Source organism: Chrysochloris asiatica, unplaced genomic scaffold (genome assembly GCF_000296735.1).
Source record: "Chrysochloris asiatica unplaced genomic scaffold, ChrAsi1.0 scaffold00021, whole genome shotgun sequence".
Taxonomy (NCBI): domain Eukaryota; kingdom Metazoa; phylum Chordata; class Mammalia; order Afrosoricida; family Chrysochloridae; genus Chrysochloris; species Chrysochloris asiatica.
This window is the reverse complement of record NW_006408539.1, coordinates 4,729,524-4,746,766: the sequence shown is the minus strand read 5'-3', so window position 1 is coordinate 4,746,766 and position 17,243 is coordinate 4,729,524. Positions and strand designations below refer to the sequence as shown.

The following is a 17,243-nucleotide window of genomic DNA, read 5'->3' as shown; positions in this document are numbered from 1 at the left end:
CAGTAACCAATAAATAATCCTCCCCCCCACCCTTAGGATTCAACTTTTTATTTATGCACCCACTTATCATAGAAAATAAAAGTGTTAAGAAGGTGTATACCAGTGATTAAAATCAATGAAATCAATTTCTAAGGAGGGGACTTATTTTATCAAAATATTTCAAACTAGGTAGTTCATTCTATTAAGGGTCTACTTTCTAACTGTGCTGTACTGTGACTCAAATAGCTCAAGTTTCCCTCCTGTTTTATCTTAAATATTTGCAATAGCTTGGATAGTGTGAGACATACAACTGTTGTCAGAAAAATGCAGTCTCTAATAAATGACCTGCTATATAGCTGAATGCAGGACTCTTGGTTTCGGTAAAAAAAAACACAAAAAACAAAAACAAATTTAAGGCCTTACTCTGTATACCATGTGATTACATAAGACGTTCCAAAGTATCTTTGCTTAAGACTCTTTGGGCAGAATTATCTTAAGATAACCATTGTTTTCTAAATTTCCTTTCTGAATGATCTCATGAAATTTGACTCTTTTCTCCAGTTATCCCAGTTGCTAAATGTCTTCCATTCTCTATACTGTCCAAAAATATCCACTTCCTATAAGATAATACGTCACAACTTTTGGGTGCTCACAACAAATTAAAGGAATGCAAGCAGTAATATACACTTCACAAAAGTCTTAAATGGATCATATATACCTGAGTTGGACGACTTCCTCTCCTCGTAACCAGGTAAAACTCGGGGGAGGATAGCCAGAAACACAACACTCCAAGACAGCATCCTTTCCTTCGATGGCTGCTACATTGGATGGTCGTTGAAGAAAATACAGTTGCCTGTGCAGCCCCGGGTCTATGAAAAGAAAATGAAAACACAAGATCACGCCTTTTATGAAAAACACTGCAATGGTGATTGATACAGCTTGGATCTTTTTTTTTATTTATATTTTTCTTATAACAAGACACACAGTGAGGGTGAGAGTAGAAAGATAATGGAGAGATGCAAATAAAAGGTAAGAAATTAACTTCCAAAATAACTGTTTTCATCCTTGTTGACCAGGATTATGATACTCAAATATTCTTAGCTGTTGATAAAATTACAATATAAGACAAAAAGTTATAAGCTTGAGAAGGCAAGTCTTATTGTCTTGGAAAACATGGCCATATTGTCAGTAACTTTTCTAAATCAGCAACATTTCCACCAATTGTTGTTAAGTGCAGCCAAGTTGGTTCTGACTCATACAGCTCCCCTGTATAGGGTTTCTAAGAAGCAACTGGTGGATTTGAACTACCAACTTTGTGGTTCGCAGTCTAGTGCTTAACCTATAGTACCACACCAGGACTCCTTACTAGAAATAAGCATTCTTATTTACTATGCTAATCATTCTAATGTAACTATAAAATGCATGAATTAGTCAGCATTTCTAAAGGGACTATACAAAATTCAGTTGAATACTTTCTAATCAAAGAGTACAATAAAAAAGTAATTGTTAAATTAAACTTCAGAACATAAAGAAATTCAAAAGACTGTGGTGTGCAGAATTGTTTTTTAAGCTTTTCCAGATGTCTGACCTTTGGGATTGGTTGTATTCTGTGCTTTCCTTGCTATTGACTGAGACTTCTTTGATACATTAAATCTGCCTCTTGCTTAGATCTATACTCCAAGGATCCCTAGTGGCACAGTGGGTTGTGTGTTGGGTTGCTAACAACCAAGAGAGCAATTCAAAACCACTAGCAACTCTGTGAGGGAAAGATGCTGAGGATTTCTGCTCCTGTAAAAACGTATAGCCTTAGAAACCCTCTACAGGGTCTGCATGAATTGGAACTGACTCAATGGCACTAGCAAATATAACAATTCATAATGCAGGAACCCTGGAGGAACAAGGGTTAAGCAATCGGGCTGCTAACTGGAAGATCATCTACATGGGAGGAAGAGGTGGCAATCTGCTTTTTTTTTTTTAAGTTTTTATTGTGAGTTGAGTGAAAGTTTATAGGGCAGATCATGAAAACAATTACTCACTATTGAATCATAGGAATGTTATCCTCATCTCTTTTCAACAGACCCATCTAGACAAGATGAAAACTATTCAGTTGGGATTCTATCTTACCCTTCACACTGTTAAATTATTCTCCCTCTTGAAACCTTGTAAGCCAGTCACTTTGTGCCTTTATCGCCCCCTCATTTTTGGTAGCCAATGTCTAAGTTGCCCATCCCTATCTACCCTGTATCCAGAGGAGATAGCATTGATACTTGATGTGAAGGTCCCTTCCTTCTCTGTTGGTATGTTGAGCTACTACATGCATGAGTATAGGTCAATTCATCAGGTTGTAGTAGTTTACACTTGTTTCTTTCATCAAAAATTGGTAATCTGGAGAGCTTCCTGTTTGGACAGCAGCAGAGACAGCCAGATAGGAAAGGCTCCGTGAGGGAGGGACTGAAAAGCCAAAGAAGCTGCACTCACAGAACAACACCAGAGCTCTGGATCTACCATAAAGTACAAGATGTCAGGTTCCGGCACTCACAAGTGAACAAATCACGATATAAAGAAAAATACTGCGAGTTAGGAATCTCTGGAGATATGACTCCCTCTGTGGCCATCCCACCAGGGCAGAGTCCAGAGGGTGGGGTTACAGCCAGACCTGAACAGGGAACCAGTGCTAAATGTGGTGCAGTGACACTTGCAAAAGGGGACTCTGCACATTTTTCCTCCTATTCCCTGTCACACCTTTCTTTGCCCAGCACAGATGCCTTCAAGGAAGTGGGTTCACACCACTCCCCCCCCAAAAAAAAAAAAAAAAAAAAAAGTCCAGAGCTGACCACACAGTTATCCCATGGTACAGAGAAAAGGAGCTTGGCATCTATTTATGACGTCAGCCTCGGGGTCGCAGCCCTAAAATTAAGTAGTGCAGGACCCTTTAATATCTAAAATTAAAAAAGCAGGCCTGACAGGCCTGACAGACAAACCATAGAGCAATCTGTAAAACCCCAACATAAAAGGACACAACCATCTTGAGAATTATGCTGTGCACCTGCACACACCTAACTGACCTTCAGAGACAAAAATAGACAATCTTTCTCCAATTAATTTCTCAAAATCTGTTTGTGCACCTCCATGGTGGTTACAAGAGGAGGGGCCTGAGTGAGCAGACACCCCCACTCACTGCTAGAGGCTTCTACGGTGCACATACACTGCCTGTGTTGCAAGGTGACTGGCCAGTCACCCACAGTTTTATTTTTGTTTCAAAGTGGTGGTTTTTGTCTCTGCTTTTATATTGCTTCTGCTTTTGGTCCTTTTGATCACACATTTTTACTGGAGGTGGGAGTTTTTTCTCCCTACGTTACCCAAGAAGAGACAGTAATTGTGGCCATATAGCCAAACTATGAGCATACCCCATAATATTCCATACCCCATAATATTCCACCATTGAGACAAGAGGCAATAACAGCTGCTAAGCATTACCTGAGAAAAGGGAAGCCTATCTCCTGATCCTATCCACCAGGAGACACCCACTAAGCTTAATAACACAACATCAATTTAAGCATTGAAAAACCCACATAACTACTGGAAATGACAAACAAAAGATCTGAAACACAACAAATGATCTCAAAACATGTTCAAAAACAGAAAAGAATAACTCAGACAAATGTGCTGGTGATAGACAAAGGCTCCCCAGAAGAGGAAGAACAAGTTTTGGATTTGTCTGAGAAAGAATTCAGAAGAATGACATAGAAACAAATTCAAATGCTCTGAAAAGGGGTGGAGGAAAAAAAGGAAGAAGTCAGGAAAGTAGTACAAGAGCAATCAAACAAGATTGATACAGCATTAGAAACAATTCAAATCCTGCAAAAAGAGGTCCAGATGATGAATAATAAAATATAAGAAATGGACAATACACTGAAAGGGGAAAGGAGCAGAAAAGAAGAGATGGAAGCCAGAACTAGTGAGCTGGAAAACAAATCTCTCAATACTGCTAAGATAGAAGAGCAAGCAGAAAAAGGATAAAAAAAAATCTGAGGAGAGCCTAAGATTCATGTTGGATAACATGAAGAGGAACAACTTAATTATTATTGGCATTCCAGAACAGGAAGAATCAGAGAAGTCTACAGAAGAGATAGTTGAAAAGCTTCTGGAAGAAAATTTCCGTAACATTTTAAAAGATGAGAAGACAAACATTCAAGAAGCCGAACATACCCCAGGAAGGATAGACCCCAAAAGAAAGTCACCAAGACATATCATAATCAAGCTCCCCAAAATCAAAGACAAGGAGAGAATCCTAAAAGTGACCAGCGAGAAGAGATGTGTCACTTATAAAGGAAAGCAAATCAGATTAAGCTCTGACTTCTCAGTAGAAACCATGCAGGAAAGAAGGCAATGGGGAGACATATACAAAACCCTAAAACAAACAACAACAAAAACTGCCAACCAAGAATCGTCTATCCAGCAAAACTGTCAATCAAATATGATGGTGCAATCAAAACACTCCAGGATAAACAGAATCTAAGAGATTTTATCAAAACCAATCCAGCAGTTCAAAACATCCTAAAGGAAGTTCTTTGGACTGAAAACCAACAAGAACCTACAACAACCAGAGATTGACAGGTGTGGCAACAGAACCTGGAATTCAGTCGAGAGAGACAGCAGAGTCCAGAACAGAACAAAACTAAAACAACACATTCAAAGGAGCTGGGAGGTCAACTGAAGATCAAAATAGTACCAATATCAAAGAAGGGATAAATGTAGGAACAGAGATCCAGGTGATGAGGATGTCAAGTAGATTACAGGATACAATGTGTTGTTGTTAAGTGCCCTCGAGTCAGTTCCAACCCATAGCAACCCTGTATAGAGTTTCCGAGGAGCAGCTGGTGAACTTGAACCACAGAACTTGCAGTTCAAATGGCTTTGCATGTGCATTAATACCCACAGCGCCACACTAGGACTTGATACCAGGAGTCAATAGATTCTCTTAAATGGAGAGAAAAGTTAATAGACTATAAGGTAACCCCAAATAAAATTAATACTTAACAATTTACCATGAAAATGAAGATCCAATCAGAACAAGCAACCATGAAAACTAAGAAGAAACCAACAAGAAATCGCACAAAAAAACACAAACTCAGCACAAGAAGGCATGTAGAACAGCACTACCAAAAAATAATATAATGGCAGCAATTAATTCATACCTACCAATAATTACACTGAATGTCTATGGATTGAATGCACCAGTGAAGAGATAGAGAGTGGCAGATTGGATAAGAAAACAAGACCCTTCAATATGCTGCCTGCAAGACACACACCTTACACACAAAGACAAAAACAGACTAAAAGTTAAAGGATGGAAAAAACTATACCAAGCTAACTGCAACAATAAACAAGCAGGAGTGGCAATGCTAATCTCTGATAAAGTAAACTTTAAGACAAAAACCAACATAAGAGGTAAAGAAGGACACTATCTTATGATCAAAGAGTCAACTGAGGAAGACGACATAACCATAATAAATATCTACACTCCCTATGAAAAAGCACCAAGATATATGAAGCAAACCTTACTAGAATTGAAGAAATAGATAAATCTACAGTTATAGTGGGAGATTTTAATACACCAGGTTCGAAAAGAGACAAACAACCAGAAACTTGACAAAGGAACTAAGAAGCACAATCAACCAATTTGACCTCACAGACGTATATACAGCATTTAAACCAACAACAACACAATATTCTTTCTTCTCCAGTGCACATGGAACATTCTCCAGAATTAACCATGTGTTAGGTCACAAAGCAAAAAAAAAAAAGAACAAATCTTTACAGTGAGGACCACTCCTACCCCCTCAGTACACAGGGATGACAGGGATGGGCAACATAGACATTGGCTACCTAAAATTGTGGGGTCTATAAATGCAAGAAGTGACTGGCTTACAAACTTTTAAGAGGGAGCCTAGCTATGGATGGGGTGGGGGAAGGTAGAATCACCACTGAATGATTTCCAATCTGTTGGGACCCGGCTGGTGAAAGGAAATGGGGATAAGACTCTTGTGGTACAATAGTGAATAATTTCCATCAGGTCTGACTTTGAGGCTAGGAAATATAGAGGTAGATGTTTTTTGACAAAAGGAGGAGAGTGATTGATTTTGCAGGCCAGGAGCGGAGGTCCCTGGGACCATCAAGTGAGAAGAACAGAAAGCGGGACCCTAACCAGAGAGGCAGTGATGCCAGGGATGGAGACAGAGAAGATGACGTGGACAGATGGAGCGGCTGGAGACACTAGACTCAGGGAGGGAGAAGGGTTGTGTGCTGGCAGCCGGGGGTAGAGGGATGGGCCTGTGTGGTGTACCCTTTGGGGATATATGATGATGCATGGAGGGGACTGTAATCATTGCAATGAAACAAAATATGATGAGTGTAAAGCTGATGTTCTCCCATGCAAACCTTATAATAAAAACTCATTAAAAAAATTTGGCAATCTGCTTTTATAAAGATTATATTCTTGGAAACCCAGCAGAGCCATTCTTATCTGCCCTATAGATCACTGAGTTGGAATTGACTCCATGGTAATAACTCTTGTTTTTTTTTTTTGTTTTTTTTTTTATTCCTAATGTCTGGAGACACACCAACACCAGCTTTACTTTTAGATGGACTTGAAGGAAATCCTCATACGTACGTATAGCTATATCCACTGATCTGACCAGGTGATCAAATTCCCATAATTCAAAGTGTATTTAGTTCTGGTTGTTGTTATTGTTTCATGGTAACCTTATGAAAACTATGTATTAACAGAACAAAATGTTGCAGGTCCTACACCATTTTCATGATCATTGATGTTTGGGTTCATTGTTCTAGCTATTCTCTCAATCCAGTTCATTGAGGGTTCTTGAGCTGTATTTCCAGTTTCCATTAAAATCTATACACCTTGTTGTTGTTGTTGTGAAATGCCATCAAGTCAGTTTTGACCCATAGTGACCCTGTCTAGTGTTTCCGAGGAGACATTGGTGAGCTTGACCCTCCAACTTTACCGTTCAAAGTGACTTTGCAGTCTAGCTCATTAACCCACAGCACCACAACAGTAGGAAAGTTTATTCGAGGTTATTTTCAACCTAATACCTTAGATGGAATTAACCTAAAAGCTGTCATTTTGTAAGCACTGTGAAAAATCTTGAGGCAAGGGTGTCTTTATAAACTAAGGATTAATATGAATGGGAAATGGTTGAGAGAGATCAGGTGCTATTCAGTCATAATGTGACTACTGATTATCAGAAAGGCTATGAAATGAGAGGGCAGCCCACATGGTGATCACAGTTTAGTAAAGACCACCAGTTCTCAAGTTAATTGTTGACATAGGAATTGTCATCTAAAGTATTGTTGATGTGGAGAAAAATAATCACACTTTATCAGCTTTCCCACATCTGCTTCTGGTTGTTACAGTAACAAAACTAAATACTCTTCACAATGAAAATATTGAAAAGAGTTTCCAAATATGTCAAAACCTTATTAGACCAATATTGTAGGAAAAAAATGAATCTAAACATTCAACAAATGCTGGTGGTATATTTCATTTCCTATATAGGGTTTCTGAGGTTTTTAAATCTTTGTAGGAGCAAAAAATCTCATATTTCTCTCACTGAGTGGTTGGCAAGCTAAAACTGCAGACTTTGTAGTTCGTAGTCCAGTGCTTAGCATATGGAGTTACCATGCTCTCAAATGCTTATGTATATTTGTATATATGTATGCAGAACAACAGCAAATATATATGGGAATGTGCTAGATTGTAAGGTCGGTTTGAACTGCAAGGTCACTGGTTCAAGTTCACCAGCCGCTCCTCAGAAACCCTATACAGGGTTGCTATGAATGGAACCAACTCAATGGCACTTAACAACAATATGTATATATACTTCAAAAAGTTCATGGAAAAATTCCATTATCTTTTAATTCTATATTCCTCCCAATTTTGGGGGAGTTCGAGTGTGGTACTGTAGGATAGGTACTGGACTGCAAGGTTGGTTTGAACCATAAGGTGGCAGTTCAAACCATATTTTTGGTCCTTGAGAACCCTATACTGGGTCACTAAGGAACCGACCCTAAGGCACTTAACAACACGAAACTTTTTGAAGCCCCTCCTACATATACATATACTCATATGCATGTATGTATGTTTACCCTTTTAACCTGTTGCAAGTCAAAGAGGTACAACCCAGTGGCATTAATCAAGCTCAGTGATGATGGTTGTGCAATCATCATCATTATTTGTTCCAAATTTTTTACCACCCTCATCAGAAACTCTGTGCCCTTTAAGCCATAATGCCTCTTTCCTTACTCTCTAGTCCAAGGTAACTACTAATATACTTTAGTCTCTATGTATTTGTCTGTTCTAGATATTCCAAACATTTATATTTTATATAAGTCATATATTTGTCCTTTTATATCTGGATTATGTCTCTTAGCATAACATTTTTCAATTTCATCCATGCCAAAGAGTGTATGAAAACACCATGCTTTATACAACGGAAGACTATTTCTATGTGTGTATTTGTTGCCGTTGTTAGGTGCTCTTGAATTGGTTCCCCCTTATAGAAACCCTAGACGCAACAGAAGAAAGCAGTGCTTAATCATGCACTACCCTCACAATCCCTGTCAATTTTGAGCCCATTGTTATCCATTGTGTCAATACAACTCATTGAGAGTCTTCCTCTTGTTTTGCAGACCCTGCATTTCACCAGGCATGATCTTGTACACATATAACACCTTTTATTTATCAATTCAACTGTTGATGGACACTTTGATTGTTTCTGCCTTCTGGCTGTTGTGAATAATGTTGCAGTGAATGTTGATCTGCAAGGATCTGTTGTAATCCTTGCTCTGTGTGTGTGTATGGTATATAGTCAAGAGCGGAGTCCTGGTGTGGTGCTGTCAGATAAACACTGGACTATGGACTACTAACCTCCTGACTGGCAGTTCAAAGCCACCAGCTTCTCGTCCGAAACCCTATCCAGGGTCGCTGTGTGTTGGAATCAACTGGATGATACTTAACAACAGCATTCTAAAGAATAGAACTGCTTAATCTTATGGTAATTCTATATTTAACTTTTTAAGAAGTATTAAAATCACTAAAACTACGTTAGAAGCAATATCTTAGAAGCTAGCTATAATATCGAACCTGACACCATATCATGACAATTTTGTGCTGCGTTTTATAGAAATCCTTAATCTATCTTGCACTTTAAATAGACCTTTTTATCCATGCATGATATTGTAACATCAATCATTGGTCATTCAGAACAGTACAGTGAATGAGACAGGTCTCTCAACTGCTGATACACTTCACTGTATAATACATATATGTATATATAAATCTCATTTGTTCCTATCACCATAAATCCTACCAGAAAGGTCTTTAAATGTTGAAGAATTTCCAGGCTCTTTTGGTAGCTGATACAAGTTTTCTAAGTTTCTACTTTTAACTTGAAATCTTCAATTTTATCTTTGGTAACACTATTTTCCTTGAAGTGACAAGCTTACTTTTTTCACTTTTTAATAAATGTCTCACAAATACCAAAGTCTGAATAGCTGTAGATTTTTGTTCTTGATTCTTTTTATTGCCCTTGCAAATAAATTTAAAAAGTAGGAGGTGATGGAGTGGAGAGGTGGGGGAATGCTAGCTGAACTTGTTACTCAAGCAACTGCAGAGTATTTCTGTGTGTTTATGTATAAACTATAATAAAAATGTAAATATAGAATTAGCATAACATTAAGCAGTTATATTTTGGGTATCCTTCAAGTGTATTTCCCATTTTGATACACAGAATAGTAAAAACATGTGAACATGTTGTTGATTTATGTGCTGTCAACTTGGTTCTGACTCATATATAGTGACCCTGCATAAGGTTTCTGATAAGAAGCTGTTGTGTTTGAACCGCTGACCTTGCAGATGGCCATCCAGTACTTGCAGATAGCAGTCCAGTATCTAACAGAGCCACACCAAGACTATTTTTTACTGTTTCATGAATAACTGTCTTGTAACAACTTGGATATATACACAAATAACACTATTATTTTTATTTTTATTAAAATAGTATGACCTCTCAAATTCCCTGAAAGTATCTCGAGCAAACCCAAGGATCCATGAATCATTCTTTGAGACAAGAGTCTATACAAATCAGTCAGTCTTCTGAAACACCCAGGAAGCTCACTTTTTCTCCTAATGGGAAAATGATTCATTTTTCAAGTAAAAACTGATAAATGTGTTTCTCCCCCTCTTTCTTTTCTTCTTCTACTTCTTTTTTTAATTTGTTTTCTGAAGGACTGTGCAAAACTTAAGTGTTTCAAATCACCATCTTTCCATTGTTGTTGTTGTTGTTAAGTGTCATCAGTGGAGTCCATTCCGACCCATAGCAACCCTGAATAGGGCTTCCAAGAAGCAGTTGGGTAAACTCTCTTTGGAATGGGCACAAATATGGATCTCTTCCAATCAGTCAGCCAGGTAGTTGTCTTCCAAATTTCTTGGCAGAGATGAGTGAGTGTCTCCAGTGCTGCCTCACTTTCTTGAAAGATTTCAATTTGTATTCCATCAATTCCTGGTGCCTTGTTCTTTTGCAATTCCTTCAATGCACCTTGGACTTCCTCCTTCAGGATTATATGTTACCTCTTGAAACAGTTGAAAATGAACTATTTCCTTTTGGTACAGTGACTCTGTGTATTCCTGCCATCTTCTCTTGATGCTTTCTGCATCATTCCATAATTTGCCCAGTGAATCTTTCAATAATGAAAGTCGAGGCTTGAATTTTTTCTTCAGTTCCCCCAGCTTGAGAAATGCTGAGCATGTTCTTCCTTTTTTGTTTTTTGATTCCAGATCTTTGCACATTTTGTTGTAATATTTAGCTTTTATCTTCTCAAGCTGATAGTTGAAATTTTCTGTTCAACTCTTGTACCTCCTCATTTCTTCCATTTGCTTTAGCTTCTCTACACTGGAGAGTAAGTTTCAGTGTCTCTTTTGACATTCATTTTGACCTTTTCCTTCTTTCTTGTCTTTTCAATGACTTTTTGCTTCCTTCATGTATGATGTTCTTGCTGTCATCCCACAACTCCTCTGTTGCTATTAGTGGGTATTACTCTGGTGAAATTAACTGTGTTTGTGAAGCCAACTGAAAACTAAATTTGTTTTCTCTTCATTCTTTTTTTTGGCCCCAAATTCCTTGGGAGTCACATAAATTTGTCTTTCTTTACTCATGATAGATAACTAGTGTAATCAATGAATTATTCAAACTTGGACACATTTTATAGTTAAAGCTAATTTGATTTCTAGTTATTCGAAGACATTAGGCATTATTGAGACTATCTCAAGCAAACTAGAATGCATACTCACTGTGTTTTGACAAAGTCTTTTCTTTAAGGATGCCATTTTTGTAAAGCATTATTTAGGAATCTCAAAACTAATCTTACCTGAAAATGTCTAGATAGTAACTAAGGCACAGATAATACTGTGAGCTTGTGTGTCAGCAAGAATAAAATTAAATGTAATCAACTTAAAAACTGACTCCCTCAAAATAGTAAGTAGTTGCTTATAATTTTTAAGCTTTCTAACCACAAATTTTGTTTTTTTCATTGTATATGCCTTGGTTTTATTTAATAAATTCCTATCTCGATGGAATATCAGACACTTCTCCTAGTAGAAATGAAAGGGCACAGCAGGCTACCCGGGGATATTTTCTTTGATTTCTTCCCAGACATAAGAGTTACAAATTAATTTAACTTCACAAGAGCTTGTTTCCTCTGCCTGCATCCACAATTTCAAGCTCACCTACTGTTCACCTGCTGGCTAGTCCTCCACTCATCATCTAGTCCTGGTTGAGGAATTTCAGCAGGAGCCATGTGTCTTCAAATATTAGTAGGTACTATACCATGTGTTGTGAGAGAAAACTTCCATGAAACTCCATCTTAACTCTGTGTTTAGAATGCCTTTTATTGAAAACCAATCAGTACAGCCTGATCACAGGAATCAGAACTTACTTAATAAAAATGAAAAACTTCATTCTGGCCTTAAGCCAAGGAGCTTTGAACAGAGAGGGAGATGGGAGCAATTTCTCAGAGCTATTATTCATCACTCTATAATTCTATTCCATTTCATTCCTCATTTACACCAATGTGGTACTAAAAATGACATTCCTTCTCTGTAAATATTCCTACATCTGTTCATATTTCCTATTTTCTCTCTCCATGTACACACACATATTGCTATTTGTGGTTATAGTTTGGAGGAAGAAAAGGGAGTGTCTATTCTTATTATTGACATATGGCTATATTCCTCTGTCTCACGGGCAAAGTTTGAGTCTATCGGTTTCATTTTGTAGCAGGTCTGAGGAAGTGATTTTTCATTTATAGGATGACTTTTTTTTTCCCATTTGAAGCTGACAGAAAATCCCAGAAAACAAATGTTGCCATTATGATGTGTCAAAACTAATTTAAGGAATCCAGAAATCTTCATAATTTATATATATATATATATATAAAGCAACATTTAAAACTTGCTCACAAAAGTTGTGGCTTTTTAATCTAGCTCTCTTTTTTTAAGAAAGAACCAAACACATTTGGATTATTTCCTTCTTGGCCAATGTTGAGTCAATAAAGGTGTGACACAGTGTATAACTAGTCTTAATTTATTTATTTTACCACAGAGATACACTGATAACACACAGAATCTGAGAAGGAAGGTGTAACTTTCTATTCATTAGTTGTGTGTAAGATCAGAACTGGACTGCAAACCACAAGTTTGGCAGTTCAAAACCACCAGCTGCACCCAAAAAACCCTATATGGGATGGCCATAAGTCAAAATGGACTCCATGACACATAACATCAGGGAATGCATCTTGTGAGTATGTGAGTCAGGTATGACCACCTGACTATTCAGTTTAGCTCCCAGTCACCCTCTCAATCAAACGCAGAGCTTTAAATGGTCCTGTTATGTGCATACTGGGCAAATAGTTAACAACACTAGTCAAATGTTTACAGATTTGAATCTGTCCAGAACCACCTTCTGAAAATCAGCCATTGAAAACCCTTTGGAGTACATACATGAAACCACAATCAATGGAACCAACTCAATAGCAATTGGCTTGGTTTTTCAGTTTGGCCATATGTTACAATTTTGACTTGGTATAAGACACACTCTCTCCAACAATTTCCCACCCAAATTGAGCAAGCTTCAGAAGTAATGAAAATCCTCTTGCAGGAGATTATCTCTAAGTTTGGACTTTCAAAAAATGCCCAAAGTGACAATCGAGCAGCAAACACCTGTAGATGAAATGGAGATTACACTCAGTGTAGAGATCCCACTCCGGGAAAATGGAGAAAATGAAGCAAACTATAAAGAAACAAATGGTAAATCTCTGTCAGGAAAATCACCTACATTGGGACCAGGTATTGCTCTTAGCATTGTCCAGAATTCAATAGACCCCAAAAATGTGCTTAAATGGAGCCCTTACGAAATTGTATATGGTAAACCTTTCCAGGCAGTTTCCCTCAACCTTCCACCTGACCTCATCCAAGATGTGAAGGTGCAGTGGTTTATACAACACCTCCACCATGCACTGTCTATTATTCTTAAATTTGCTCTTCCCAAGTGTGCTTCCTCCACTACACGGTAACCTTCACCCCTATCAATAAAGATTTACAGCATCAGAAACCATATACAGGATCACCATGAGTTGGAACCAACTCAGTGGCACACAACCAACCAACCAATTCCATTAAGAAATACCCATTCCTTTATATGGAGGACCATCCCAAGCACATTGTTTTTGTTGTAGATCTTGGGTGAAATAGCATTTCAGAGAATGGGAACGAATAGGGAATCATATAATCAGTATCTAAAAGCTCTCAAGGTAAATGCTGAAATAAGAAAAACAATGGTGTTGGTCAAGGGGAGATCATTGGTGATATTAGAAGGACAAATACGGCACACAAAAAAAATGTAAAAGGTTCCTTGATATTTTGGGTTTTGACTTGGAATTTGGGGACTTGTAAATATCTCCAAATATGGCACCAGGAGACTAAGAATTAAGTTTGTTTAAATTTAAAAAGTAAACAGAAATGACGTAGTTGCCAACAGAAAATAAGGTTAGGCTTACTAATATATTAGGTTTCATTGCTTTGGACTGGAATTGTATCAACTCCATATGAAACATTAGCTATCCGATGCTGGCTAAAAATGTAAGATAATTGCCAGTTATAGAAGTCCCCAGTTTAAAATGGGAAACACATTTTAATTATGGTGAAACCCTATGAAAATTTTCCTTGCAATAAATTTAAACCTGATCATTTAAAATTATTTTAATTGAACTTTTAACAGAATAAATCCGTATTTTATGAGCTTGATTTTTGACTCTTAATTATTGTTTTTTAATGCATACAATATACTTTTAATAAATCAAGTTTGAACTTTAAACATTGGAATTATGAAGCAGGGCTGGGGCTAAAAATAGAGTGAAATAATAAATGAAGTCCTCGAAACTGAAAAGACTGGGAAAGGTCGATCTAGACAAACCTCTTCTCTCAACCAATAAAGCCACTAGGGATTTTAGAATATTAAATAAATTGATAATGATAATAAAGGTCAAATACTAGACCCTTTATTTATATCCTGACTAATTTCTCAGCCAGTATCTTTTATCTTTTAGACTATTTAATACATTGAAAAAAAACACACACTAGTGATGGGAAGCTACAGGTACCAAAACACAACAGTGAGCTACGGGGGTGGGGGGAGAATCGCCCGGCTTCTTACACACGTGAAAAGAAAGGCAGGAACTAGCCAGTACTACAGAGAAATGGAGTAATCCTGGTGTGCCAGACTGCAAAGCCATTTGAACTGCAAGATCAGCAGTTCAAGCTCACCAGCTGCTCCTTAGAAACCCTATACAGGGTTGCTATGAGTTGGAACTGAGTGGATAGCACTTAACAACAACAATAACAACAAATACTGCTAACCACAAGCTAGTGGTTTAAACCCACCAGCTGCTCCTCGGAAACACTGAACAGGGTTGCTAAATGTAGTAACAGACTCCAGGGAACGTAACAATAACAACAATAGAGAACCTAAGTAATTCCATACATTGTACTAGTCTTGCTACATTAAAGCTTCACAACCAATTCATTACATATATGTTATTATTTTCCGCATTTTGCATGAGTAATTTAAGGTTTACAAAGAGATTACGCAACTTGTCCCCAGGTTAATAAGTACTGAAATGGAGAATTGTGCTTTGATGTCAGACCCCATGCTCTGAACCACTTTTAAAATAATAATTAAAATTGGGAATCTTAAATATTCATTGATAAATATTAGCTCAATATCAACAAAATCTATTAAATCAGAATGTGATAGTCCAAATGCAGAACTTTTCATACAGTCTGGATTATATCTGCTATTATAACTAAAGAGCATGGACTTTACATGGGTTAATTAATTAGTCTATGATCTTATGAGTCATTCTCTTCTAAGTATGCAGAAGGGAAACCATTATATACAACTTAAATCTATGAGAGGCTAAGAGTGTCCTGTTTATTATAAACTACATTATGTTGTTGTTGTTGTTAAGTGCCGTCGAGTCGGTTCCGACCCATAGCGACCCTGTACAGGATTTCCGAGGGTGTAAATCTTTACGGGAGTAGAAAGCCTCATCTTTCTCCCGCGGAGCGGCTGGTAGTTTCAAACCACTGACCTTAAGGTTCGCAGCCCGATTCGTAACCACTACGCTACCAGAGCTCCTTATACATTATGTTGTTGTTGTTAAGTGCCATTGAGTAGGTTCTGACTCATAGAAACCTTATATAAGGTTTCCAAGGAGCGACTAATGGGTTTGAACTGCTGATTTTGCATTTAGCAGTCCAGTGCTTATAATACAGCTTATGTATTGTTGTTGTTAAGTACAGTCAAATCAATTCCAACTCATTGTTGTTAAATTGCTGTGGAGTTAGTTTTGACTCATAGCAATCCTGTATATGGTTTCTGAAGAACAGCTGGTAAGTTTGAACTGTTAATTTTGTGGTTAGCAGTCAAGTGATTATCCTACAGCACCACACCAGGACTCATAAAGAGTCTTATATGGTTTCCAAGGAGTGACGGGTGGGTTTGAACATCAAACCATATGGTCACCAGTCCAGTGCTTATCCTATAGTGCCACACCAGGATTCCCTTTCAGTGTATTGTTAAGTGCCATTGAGTTCATTCTGTATAGGGTTTCCAAGGAGCAGATGTTGGGTTTGAACTGGTGAGCTTGTGGTTGGTAGTCCAGTACTGATCCTACAGCGCCACACCAGGAGTCTGAAACGAACTGGGGGTGGGGAATATATACATATAAGGAGCTCTGGTAGCGTAGTGGTTACGAATCGGGGTGCGAACCTTAAGGTCAGCGGTTCGAAACTACCAGCCGCTCTGCAGGAGAAAGATGAAGCTTTCTACTCCCATAAGGATTTACACCCTCGGAAACCCTGTACAGGGTCGCTATGGGTCGGAACCGACTCGACGGCACTTAACAACAACAACAATCCTTCAGTGGTGAAAAGTAGTAAGTAATTACTATGTTTTGCTCTTCTTTTTTGCTTCTGTTTTCTATGTATATGCTAAGTCTTGTGTCGATTGTGTACAAAATCCTGCAGGGACTTTTAATCATTAATCAAATCAACAGATTCATGCCTAAATTTCTTGTCTTGGAACTCATGGCTTCCCGTAGGGTAGGTTTAACTTTTCCTTCTAGGCACCTCTTCTACTATTATCATTTCATAAAAGTTTACCCCTGATTAGTTACATTAGCATCATGTGTAGGAAGGTTTCCCAAATTTTCTGCCTATTGATTTTTTTTCTTGTCTGTATTCATTTGGAACTAGATATGGTTACCTGTTCTTAATCGTCTCTGCCTTATATTAGTCATAAGGCTACATGAATTGCTATCAGATTTGATAGTAAACTTAAAACTTAAGGAATGTAGCATCTTTGCTACATTCTACATTCAGTTTCTATGTTGTCAAGTCGGTTTCGATTCATAGCAACTTTTTATAGGGTTTCCAAGGAGCAGCTGGTGAGTTTGAACCACTGACCTTACAGTACAAACTGAGCCTGAGCTAGTGGTACAGGACTTGTATAAAAGTCATAAAAAGAAATAGGAGTGAAATTTAATTTTGTTTTTATATACAAATTAATCAAACTCAAATCAACATACTCGTTGAGCTCTAATAAATTCCTGTTTTTGTTGTTGTTTTTGCT

General features: G+C 37.7%; 1 protein-coding gene across 1 annotated transcript in view; it reads right to left on the bottom strand.

Moving 5' to 3' along the window:
- DCC (deleted in colorectal carcinoma) overlaps positions 1 to 17,243 on the bottom strand; it is a 1,585,944-nt gene that overhangs the window by 846,641 nt on the left and 722,060 nt on the right. The window contains exon 4 of the mRNA XM_006837499.1: positions 698 to 848. Coding sequence (XP_006837562.1) covers positions 698 to 848 — 151 coding nt within the window. The remainder of the gene's footprint in view (positions 1 to 697; positions 849 to 17,243) is intronic.